The sequence below is a fragment of the Erythrolamprus reginae genome, chromosome 2 (genome assembly GCF_031021105.1).
Source record: "Erythrolamprus reginae isolate rEryReg1 chromosome 2, rEryReg1.hap1, whole genome shotgun sequence".
Lineage (NCBI taxonomy): Eukaryota > Metazoa > Chordata > Lepidosauria > Squamata > Dipsadidae > Erythrolamprus > Erythrolamprus reginae.
In genome coordinates this window covers 317523780-317536057 of record NC_091951.1, presented here as the reverse complement: position 1 = coordinate 317536057, position 12278 = coordinate 317523780, and the positions used below count along the sequence as shown (strand labels likewise).

The window sequence follows — 12278 nt, the reverse complement described above, 5'->3', positions numbered from 1 at the left end:
ATTTTAAGTTTTCAAACCGATCACCCAATCGCAATCCCCACCCACAATCATCCCACCGTCCCAGTAAACCAACTTTCCTTCCCCAGCTGAGCGCTAAACTGAAGGGCACGTGACCCGACCTGCCGATCCTCTCTTAACCACGCCCCACCCTTTCGAAATCGCGGAGGAATCGGCCTCCCGTAGTCGTAGAAACGCATTTGGAATAGAACGCTGGGCGGCCAATGGGAAAAGGCGGAAGCTGAACAGCAGCCAATGAGCGCAGCCGGGTGCGAGTTTTAAACTTGCAGCGGCAGGCAAATTGGGTATCGCAGTCGTGCGGCCGCAGGAATCGGCTTGTATTTTTGGTCCTGGGCGAGGAAGGGAGCGATTCGGAGCAGACCAGTCGTGAGGATCTAGGAATCCAAACTAAGCCATGGCTTTGCGGATCACCCGGGTATGGAGTAAAGTGGCTGGGTGGTGGTGTATCTTTAGGCCGGCATTGCACGTTAGGATTTGTAGGAGCCTGGTTGCCATTTTTTGCTAAAATTCTACCTAACTTAAAGGGGGTGGGGGTGGCAGTGATACCTTTTGAGCCTCGTGGAGTTTACTTATAAATAAATCTGCTTCCAAGATCAGTTGTATTAGTTTTGTCAATCATGCAGGCGCGATAATGGGGCGAGTAACATGGCGGGTGTGACATGACAAATATAGCTTGCTCCCCTCTCTCTGCGGTGGTTCTCATATTTTTAACTCTATATTTGAACGGGGAAGTCGAAGTAACCCGTTGCAGGTGGGAAAAGAGTGATATTGCCTCCTTAAAACGTATAGAATTGAAACCTACTCCTAAAATATAACTGAGGGCTCCCCTCCCTCCCTCCACAACTACTAGAAAATAATAATAATAATAATAATAATAATAATAATAATTTATTATATTTGTATGCCGCCCTTCTCCAACTTGGAGCAGCCCACAACAAGAAATATAAAGTACAAATCCAATATTTTAAAAAACAATTTTAAAACCCTTATTAAAACAATCATACAATATGTAGTTTCCCTTCCCAGTTTATCATAATGCTATGTACATATTTCTGAATGTTCTGTCACTTAAATGTGTGTGTGTGTTGGTGTTTTTTGGTAGAACGCAAAGGTCAATGCTGAGAACAAAACCAAACCTGCAATGGCCCTTGGTAAGCGAGGGGTTGCTGTTTGCAAGCCAACTTTGAGGCCTAGGACTGCTCTGGGAGACATAGGCAACAAAGCGTGTGAGCCACAGTGTAAAGACGTAGTGAAAAAGGTAATTGTTTCCTTGCCTGTTCTTTCTCCAATAATACAATAGGAGTTAGTAAAAACCATAGTCCTGTTTATTCCTATCTTTTTTCCCCCTTCCCACACCACTTTCCCACTTAGGAAATGTTGAAGCCTACAGCCCTGGACAAAGTGACTACTCGTAAAATCACCAAGCCTACCGAAAAACCAATAATTGAACCTATAAAAGAAGAAAAGCCAATTCCAGAACCTGTTAAGGTATCAGTTTGTCAATGAGTGTTTAAGGATCATGGGTAATTAGGAGAAAAGACTTTTCATTTAGATTTGTAAACCTGTAGTTGTTACTTGTAGGCTGGAAGCGTGAGTTATAGAATTTTTACTTACTTTTAATAGGTTGCAATTTCAAACTTTTCTTTAGACTTTAAATATAGGTTGCAACATTTCAAATGACCTCTAGATGGCAGTGAAGAAATACCTAGCTATGAAAGCTTAAAACATCTTTTGGCTAAGATTGTAGGTTTGATTCTGGTTTAGGATGGTATTCCTAATTAACTAACAATATTTTATTCTGGATTTATTTCTATGGTGATTTGGTGGAAGATTTTACTTTATTTTACATTAAGTCAATGCTAGTTGAGATGGAATACAAAAATGTGAAAATACATCTTTACCTGATAATCAAGAAGTCAATTGATTTGCTCATAACCATGTTTCACTTGGGATAGCTAGATGGGAGACATACATTGACATTATACAATATACGTTGCAAGGGGGCATTTTGTAGAATGCCTCCAATCAGAACTGCTGCTTTCTCTCCAGCAATATTATATTTTTAATCCATTGCACAACTAGGGCAGAGACAATTTTAGCATCTCTACCCTCAATAAAGATTCACCTTTCAATTTACCTCTGATCTACAATTGTAGTTTAGATCCTTCCTTGGTATAAAGTAAGGCTTAATACCATCAATAAAACATGGAAAATGAGGGGTGGTTTGCATTTCCAAAAGCAACATCATTGAACCAACTAATGCATTTGATTACATCTATAGTAACAGCTGGAAGTACATAGGTGAAACATCCATAAAAAATAGCTGCTACTTCTGTCTATGGAACACAAACAAATGCATATATGATGTAGCATTTTCCTGGTACGTCTGTGGGTCCAAAGAAGAATTAAGCAAAAATATGCTACATATTTTTTCCAACATTGTGGGTTAAGCACTAAAGATAATATTTTTCCTTATAGTTGGAAAGTCTATCCCCAAGCCCCATGGAAACATCTGGCTGTGCTCCAGCAGAGGACATATTATGCCAGGCTTTCTCGGATGTACTGCTTGAAGTGAGAGATGTAGATTCAGATGATGTCTCCGATCCAAACCTTTGTAGTGAATATGTGAAGGATATCTACAACTACTTGAAAGTCCTTGAGGTTGGTTTAAAGACCTAATCAGGCCTTACGTATGGTTGTGGAATTAAAACTACTTTTGTATGGTATTTTATTACAAATGCTAGATTGCTGTTGATAATAAGTTATCCCATAACATCTAAACTGCATGTTTCTGTTCCTTACAGACTCAGCAATCCGTGAAAGAAAACTACTTGGCCGGTCATGAAATTACTGGAAATATGAGGGCCATCCTAATTGACTGGCTTGTGCAAGTTCACATGAAATTCAAACTGTTGCAGGAGACCATGTACATGGCGGTTGCCATAATAGATCGGTTTCTTCAGGTAAGGAAAACTCAAAGAACTCATTCCAAATTTGAACAAACGGAATAATGAGAACTCCCCACTGAATTTTAGCTTGCTTAAGTAAAGTGGCTTCTTTGAAATCAAGATATGCATGTTAATTTAGAGATTTCCATTGGATAAACTTTTAAGTAGTAGCTTGGCTCACCCGCAGCGTTTTTCTTTCATTGCTGCTACTACTAGGAGCTGAACAATACATTCACTCTAAAATTGCTCTGCAGTCAACATATGTGTCTAGCTAATAAGAATGAGTAGCCTGACCAATGGATACAAGTGGTCCTAAACCTATAACCACAATTGGGACCAGAATTTACATTGCTAAGCAAGAAGGTTATTTGAATCCTACTTGATTTTATAAACTTTTTTATTATATTAAGTGAAACACTTAATAGGAGTAGGCAGAGCTTGGAGGAATAATCAACCTAGGGTTGTTACATTCCCAGAGTCTCAATCCAACTCCTTGAATTCTGTTGACACTCAACTCAACTTGCACCTGTTGAGTGTTCAATTTTAGTTGTCTAGATCCTTGTGTATAGGTTGGAGTAAAAATTATATACAGTGGTACCTCTACTTCAGAACTTAGTTTGTTCCATGACCAGGTTTTTAAGTAGAACAGTTTGTAAGTAGAAGCTCTTTTTCCCATAGGAAGCAATGTAAAAGCAAATAATGCATGCAAACCCATTAGGAAAGAAACAAAAGCTCAGAATTTGGGTGGGAGGAGGGGGTGGAAGAGGAGGAGGACAGTTGCTGCCAAAGGAAGAAGGTGAGGTGAGGGGAATCACTGCACCAGAGAGAGAAACCCAGGGGGAATGGCAGGAAACTGGCTGGGTCTTCGTGCCGCTCTCAAATTTCCTGGGATTTCCGGGCTCGGGTTCTTAAGTAGAAAATGGTTCTTAAGAAGAGGCAAAAAAGTCGGTTCTTATCTAGAAAAGTTCTTAAGTAGAGGCGTTCTTAGGTAGAGGTACCACTGTATTCTGAACTGTAACTTTAATGTATGGTCTTGATTCTTTGCACTTGATAACGCTGCAGTTAGGTGAGTAGCATTTTTAAGCAAATCTGGCTTCCTCCATTGACTTCGTTTCTCAGAAGCAAGCTGGAAAGGTTTCAAATTGTGATTACATGAACCCCAGCATACTGCAACTATTGTAAATACATGCCATTTGCTAAGCATCTGAATTTTGATGGCAGGACTAGGGATGCTGTGATGGTCATAAAAGCAAGGACACATCAGCCTTAGACATTATTTTCAATACCATAGTAACTTTGATCACTAGGTAAATGATTGTAAGTTGATGACTACCTGTACATTCACTCTTAAACTTGTTCTGCAATTAACCTACATGTATTTATCCAATGAGAGTGAATGGCCTGATCAATGAATGCCATATTGGGACATCATAAGCACTATTTTTTTCAATATTTCAGAGCGTTTTTAAAAATAACTGATGGGAAATCTCTTACAGAATAACAAAGTAGCCAAAAGGATGCTACAACTGGTTGGTGTAACAGCCATGTTCATCGCTAGTAAATACGAAGAAATGTATCCACCAGAAATTAGTGACTTTTCCTATGTGACAGATCATACTTATAGCACCTTACAAATCAGGCAAATGGAAATGAAAATCTTAAGATCACTGGATTTTAGCCTTGGTCGCCCTCTTCCACTGCATTTTCTAAGGAGGGCATCAAAAATTGGAGAGGTAATGCACTTTTAAATGTTTAAATTGGAAAATATGTTCTTTTAATTGTCTATTTTTTATTAATGTTCTCCTTTTGATATAAATAGAATGCTAATTGTAAAAACAGAGGCAACACAATGGTATATAACAGTGATGGCGAATCTATGGCATGGGTGCCACAGATGGCACGCGAAGTCATACCTGCTGGCATGCGAGCCATTACCCTAGCTCAGTCCCAAGCTAGGTGCAAGCTAGGTGATTTTTGGTTCACACAGAGGCTCTGGGAGGGCGTTTTTGGCTTCCAGAGGGCCTCCAGGGGGTGGGGGAGGGCATTTTTACCTTCCCTTGGCTCCAGGGAAGTCTTTGGAGCCTGGGGAGGGCAAAACACGAGCCTACTGGGCCCACCAGAATTTGGGAAACAGGCCATTTCCAGTCTCCCTATGGCCTCCGGTGGGGGGAATCTGTTTTTGCCCTCCTCAGGCATTGAATTGTGGGCGTGGGCACTCACACGTGCGCGATAGCGTGCACACACACTCTTTCGGCACCCGAGGGAAAAAAGGTTTGCCACCACTGGTGTATAGTGATGGCTGCTGTTTTCCAATGAAAGATACTTAAAAAGCTTTTGGTTTGTATCTCTTTACCTATATGCAATTAGAGAAAATAACTTCATGCTTTAATCTTATGCAGGGTATAATAACATATTTATTTTCTGATGAGATTTGTAGGGCAATGAAGATAACATGTTTATTCTGATTATTTTAGGTAGATATAGAGCAGCATGCATTGGCGAAATACCTGATGGAACTTTCACTGGTGGATTATGAAATGGTTCATTATCCTCCCTCCCAAATTGCAGCTGCGGCTTTTTGTCTGTCTGCTAAAGTTCTGGAAGAGGGAGAGTGGGTAAGTCACAAAACCCTAACTTAACAAAGGAAAAGATTCAGATAGTCCTTATTTAGAGACTGGTTGTTTTAGTGACCTTCAGTTATGGTGTTGGGAAAGTAACTTTGTGATCGGTCCTCACATTTATGACCTTTGTAGATCTGTAAAACAAAGGAAAAGAGAAGTAAGATCGTATGCAGTTTCACTTAGCAACTAAGCTGCTGTTCCCCAACTAATGGTTGAAGTAATGTCTGTTGCTCAGGTGTTACTAAAGCAGATTAGCATGATGGAGAAATTGAATTGGAAAGGTATACTTTTTTCTGCTATAAATCTACACTGCTCAAAAAACTAAAGGGAACACTCAAATAACACATCCTAGATCTGAATGAATGGAATATTCTTATTTGAATTACTTTGTACTGTACAAAGTTGGATGTGCAGACAACAAAATGAAATTTATTGTCAGTCAGTGTTGGTTCCTAAGTGGACAGTTTGATTTCAAAGAAGTTTGATTTACTTGGAGTTATATTCTGTTGTTTAAGTGTTCCCTTTATTTTTTTTTAGCAGTATAGTTCAGATCTGTAAGCAAACCATTACTTAGTCTTGAATATACCTAAAATTTTCAGTTTGCTGTTAATAGAAGGCTCTCAAAGATTCGTGGAAGGCTGCTTTTTGGAAAACCAGAAGATCTTCAAAATCTTTAATTTATAAATTTATCTCTTGTCTTTAGACACCAATTCTTCAACACTACATGTATTATACTGAGGACACTCTTATTCCTGTGATGCAGCATTTGGCAAAGAATGTGATTTCGGTAAATGACAAGCTTACAAAGCACATGGTAAATATATCCTCTTGCTTAGTTGTGCTACTTAAAAAGCACAAATCTCAATCTTCATGAATAAATCCTAGAAAGGGCTGTGAATTAAATAGTCCCCATGGGCTGGAAGATGCCTTTAGAGCAGTGTTTCCCAAGCTTGGCAACTTGAAGATATCTGGACTTCAACTCTCAGAATTCTCCAGCCAGCATTTGCTGGCTAGGGAATTCTGGGAGTTGAAGTCCAAATATCTTCAAGTTGCCAAACTTGGGAAACACTGTTCAGTCTAAGAATCCAAATCACAGCTTCACTCTATGGCTGTCTATCCTTTGCCTGAAGGTTAAATTTGGTTGCAAGCCGCCCTTTGGGAACGGCACGGCAGATAAATCCAAATAAATAAATTAAGAAGGGGAATCTGCCATCTCTGCTTTATTCCACTAGCCTCTATTAAGAAAGCTTTTTTCAAAGTAAATTGGCTAATCCAAGTAGTAGTCCCTTTGTAATTTATAGCAACTACTGCAATTCTACAATGTAAGGAAATGTAGTATAATGGCGCAGACAACAATTTACCTGCAGACAACTCTCAAAGTGTCCCTGTCACAATCTCTCTTATTTGTAGGTAAGAAAATACATAGAGTGGTACCTCTACTTAAGAACTGAATTCGTATCGTGACCAGGGTCTTAAGTAGAAAAGTTTGTAAGCAGAAGCAATTTTTCCCATAGAAATCAATATAAAAGCAAATAATGCGTGCAAACTCATTAGGAAAGAAATAAAAGCTTGGAATTTGGGTGGCAGGAGGAGGAGGACAGTCGCTGCCAAAGGAAGAAGGTGAGGTGAGAGGAATCAAAAAAATCCAAAACTTTAAGGCTTAAAAAAAAAAGAGGGATTCTGAGTCTCCCATACACCCAGCGCGAGGTTGCCTTCCATACACTGTGCCAGAGAGAAACCCAGGCGGGCGAGAAGGGGAGCACCACTGAAAAGCTCCACTGGCAGCCCAGAAAAGCCCGAGATGGCCAGGATTAAAGGCGGAATGGTAGGAAACTGGCCGGGCCTTTGTGCCGCTCTCAAATTTCCTGGGAAATTTTTCCAGGCTCCTGTGCTTAAGTTGAAAATGGTTCTTAAAGAAGAGGCAAAAAAATCCTGGACACACCGTTCTTGAAAAATTCTTAAGTAGAGGTATCACTGTATTTCAATATTTGAAAGTACTCCATCTGAACAGAAAGCAAAGATACAATGAGAAGAGGGGAAGCATGTAGAATTTTTTTCCCCCGCAAACCTGCAACAAACAAACCACACCAGGCTTCATTGTTCTGTGTTTCAGACAATATAACATCCCAATAGAATGAGTAGAGCAAGACTGGTATATATTGATCCCTCGGTGGCTTCTTGAGTAGCTAATTCTCAGCCTCCCAGTTTTCATGGTACATTTCCTCTTTGACCACCATAGCCATCAATGCCAAAGAATCCATCTTGGCATGTCCCGTTGTGTCTGTCCAGATTGTCTTTGCATCTGTCCTCATCCTTTGCTGGAACCAGACATTGTTCAGTTTGGCCAAAAATGTTCTAGCACCCGTCTATCTTCTTTCAAACATGGGCCACCCCAAAACAGCTCACTAGTGGGAGAATAATCTTAAATAGATTTCTGTCTTTTTTTCCTCCTCCTGGAGAAGGAGCATAATAGGTTCCTCTCTTTGTGGCAGCCATTTTGTATCTAAGCAAGTTAATATGCTAGTCATTTCATAATTACTCAGACACATTTTTTCAGGATTTTCAATTTTCTGATTCCTGGGACATTTTTGTATAATACAGTGTTCCCCCGATTTTCGCGGGTTCGAACTTCGCGAAAAGTCTGTACCACGGTTTTTCAAAAATATTAATTAAAAAATACTTTGCGTTTTTTTCCCCTATACCATGGTTTTTCCTGCCCGATGATGTCATATATCATCACCAAACTTTTGTCCACCTTTAATAAATATTTTTTTTAATAAACTTTAATAAAGAAACATGGTGAGTAATAATCTAAATGGTTGCTAAGGGAATGGGAAATTGCAATTTAGGGGTTTAAAGTGCTAAGGGAAGGCTTGTGATACTGTTCATAGCCAAAAATAGTGTATTTACTTCCGCATCTCTACTTCGCGGAAATTCAACTTTTGTGGGCGGTCTTGGAACGCATCCCCCGCGAAAATCGGGGGCACACTGTATAGCAATACAGATTTATCTATCAAATACTAAAGCAATGTTGATTATGTAGCGCATATGGTGGTTATATATTTAACAGAGGTAGTTATATATTCCTCCTGCCTTAAAAATTCAATAAAAATGTTAATGAAATTTTGCTCTAGAACAAAGTATTTTATAATGAATCACAATCTTTCTCCCTAGACTATCAAAAATAAATACGCCAGCAGCAAGCATGGCAAGATTAGCACCATTCCGGCGTTGAAATCTGCAGTCATACAGGATTTGGCTAAACCACTGTTGAAATAAATATAATTTAACTGTTTGGACAAAGTTGACACCATGTGTCACTGTTGTATGCGTGTGTGTATATAATATATTTTCTTAAAGTTTTTAATAAACTTCCTTTTACCTCAACAGTTGTCATGGTCTATTCAACATTTGTTTTGTTAGATATTAAGCCTAAAATAAAATTAGGACATTGGAAGTTCATGCCTATATAATCTATTGAATGAAGAATAAGAAACAGGAAAAAGTTCTCATTTATTTTCTCTGAAGAATTTTTCTTCTGTATTCTGAAGTAATAAAAATTACAATTGTCATTCCTAATTACTTGATTTAGTGAATACATAAAATGGATAAGTTACTAAATAGTCTGTTTTTAGATCAACATCAAGAAATATTACTATGTGAAATATAGGAAAAATTAACTCAGAATACTGTAATTTGTTGACAAACCATCAGAACTAGTAAATTTAATTATTGTAACTCAAATTCAATAAATGATATATCTTATGCTTACTGTAAGCTACATTTTGTGTTTATAGCATGATTTTATAAGGAAACTGATTTTTAATATGAAGAAACGATGATATACAGCATTTTAAGGGAAAATATTTTCCAAAACCTAGAAAATATTTTCTGTTATTCAGTATTTATATTGTCAGGACCTTTGCAGGGTTTTGTTCTAGGCTATTGGAGCTTTTGCACTCTAAAATGGACATTTTTATTTCTGATTAATCATAACTGCAAATGAACTTTTCCACAGCTTTTATTTCCGTCATTGTATGTTGCCAGTGGTACTCTTTGTAGCCTATTCATAAACTGTCAATGTAACGGAATGTAGACTATTAAATAAGTATCAAAACTAAGTATGTAGATTTTTGTTTTCAATTAAGTTTTATGCTAAATTATGATCCAAATAAACCAGATTTAGGTAAGAAGTTAAATATCAATTTAAGTAAAATTTATTTTATTTAATATCCTGCCTTTTGTTCAAGAACACAGGTTTTATTTCCCACAAATCTGTGAAGCAGCTGAGCTAAGAAGTTCTATGGCTGAAAGTGGACTTGAACCTCTTCTATTCATTACATTTCACCAGGCCTTCTTCCAGCAATACTTGGTCTTAAGTTTTCTGATCACATTAGGCCTAGTTCCCCATTTAATGCATTGCTACCTGTTTTGATTAGGTAAATCTCCCAGGCTCCTATTTTTCACATCATTGGTTTTCTGAAAATTCAAATTGTACCTTGACCTAACTTTTTTCCAGAAGAGCATGCCCCAATCATGCAATTGTCAAAGTAATTAGCCTTGCTTGCGTTTTTTAAAAAAAGCCATCCTAGAATATCCATAGAGTAATATGGAGTATTTTGTATTTGTATTTATTAGATTTGTATGCCGCCCCTCTCCGAAGACTCAGGGTGGCTAACAACAAAAAAGTCAATGTAAACAAATCTAATATTAAAATAATCTAAAAAACCACAATTTAAAGAACCAATCATACATACAAGCATACCATGTATAAATTCTATAAGCCTAGGGGGAAGGGAAAATTTCAATTCCCCCATGCCTGACGACAGGTGGGTTTTAAGGAGCTTGCAAAAGGCAAGGAGGGTGGGGGCAACTCTGATATCTGGGGGGAGCTGGTTCCAGAGGGTCTGGGCCGCCACAGAGAGGCTCTTCTGGGTCCCGCCAAACGACATTGTTTAGTCGACGGGACCAGGAGAAGGCCAACTCTGTGGGACCTAACCAGTCGCTGGGATTCGTGCGGCAGAAGGCAGTCCCGGAGTGCAGGTTTATTTAAGCTGTCAGACACTATAGCATCTTCAGACCAATTTCTCTTTCCTTCCTCCATTTCTTTCTTCCTTCCAACCTCCGTGGGCCGGTCACAGCTACCCTTTGCCCAGGTCTGCTCTAGTTATATTAAAATACTTTCTCACCTTGAAATATTACACAGGACTCCAAAAGCACTTTTTATGAGTTATATTTGTTTTAACATTTGTAGAATGTTGAAACAAGTGAATATTTATTTAATTAATTAATTAATTAAAGGAATTTAACCAAAAAAATCTGCAAATGTCTCCAATATCTGGTAAACAACTGATTTTCTGGACTCTCAGAGGTCCCTTTCAAGATCTAGAAATTCAACACCCTTCCCAAATACAGAAAACATGGGTTCTGTAGAAAACATGGATTTAATTAAGAAATCATTCCTAAACCATCTAATTCGGGAATGTTACCAAATATGATGCTGTGGCAATCCTGTTGGAAGCACCAAAGCTCTTCCAGGTTGAAATGATCCGCCGTTACCTGGAAGATACCCAGTTAAGACAACTGCTTTCAAGTTTCCATTAACCTGTCCATCAAAGCGGTACCTATATCTACTCATGAACCCAAACCTCGAATGCCTATGGAGATTGTCAGTCATCCAGGTCATGGTTGTTCCAAAGATACCTCCCACCCCCCAAGAGGCAACTGAACTTTCTTTTGTTTTTTAAATTTTTTAAATTAGATTTTAAAAGACATACAATCATATAAAAGCAATTAACAGAGCACGTTCATTCTTACATTTTACATTTCTGTTCCATGGGGGGGGGGGGAGACATCTATGCATATTTATCCATCTACCACATCATTAATTTTACTCCAGGAGACAATTTGACTTTCTTCGTTTATGTCTTTGAAGACGTTTCGCTTCTCATCTAAGAAGCAAAGGTGCTTTTTTAAAGAGGCAACTAGATTTTCTGTTTTTTTTCTTTGAAGGAACGAAGCTTCTTGGTTGAGAAGCCAAACATCTTCAAAGACAAAAACTCTTGAAAAAAGCACCTTGGGGACCACACTTTCTACTCATTAAGCTCCCCGAGAGCTTGGAGAGAATGATCAGAGCTCACCCCGACACAAGGCAATCTTCAGAAGCTCTCGATTGCGGGCTTCGCTGCTTGTCAACCCCGCCGTCCTAAGCACATCTAAGCCACTGTGCTGCTTAATAAAGTGATACAAATTCTCTCCAAGTGAAAGGTTTAGGATTGGAGTTCTGGCTAAATAAAGCAGGGGTCTCCAACCTTGGCAAAGTTTAAGACTTTTGGACTTTCAACTCCCAGAGTTCAGTCCACAAGTCTTAAAACATATGGTAGGTATGCTGGTGCATAAGTGCACCAGGGTGCCTACCGGTCCTGTCCTAAGTTTCTCTCTTTTTAGTACCAATATCATGTATATAAACAGTGTTATTTCTTTGTATAGTGTACCACCAATCCGTACTAACTAACTAGCTAGCTATATAAAATAATAGATAATATATTGATCGGTTGGTAGGTGGATGGATAGATGGATGGAGAGACAGACAGATAGGTAGTAAGATAGGGAGAGAGAGAGCGGGAGCTGATGGATGGATAGATAGATAGATAGATAGATAGATAGATAGATAGATAGATAGATAGATAGA

The 12278-nt window shown here is 38.6% G+C and overlaps 1 protein-coding gene across 1 annotated transcript; it reads left to right on the top strand.

Annotated features, from left to right (window-relative positions):
- The first annotated feature begins 92 nt into the window (after window positions 1-92).
- On the top strand, window positions 93-8974 carry CCNB1 (cyclin B1). The gene is made up of 9 exons (XM_070743252.1): window positions 93-433; window positions 1121-1276; window positions 1390-1506; window positions 2497-2679; window positions 2823-2981; window positions 4463-4699; window positions 5441-5581; window positions 6291-6401; window positions 8762-8974. The coding sequence occupies exons 1-9, from the start codon at window positions 413-415 to the stop codon at window positions 8864-8866; spliced, it is 1230 nt and encodes a 409-aa protein (XP_070599353.1). The 5' UTR covers window positions 93-412; the 3' UTR covers window positions 8867-8974.
- The last annotated feature ends 3304 nt before the right edge of the window (window positions 8975-12278 follow it).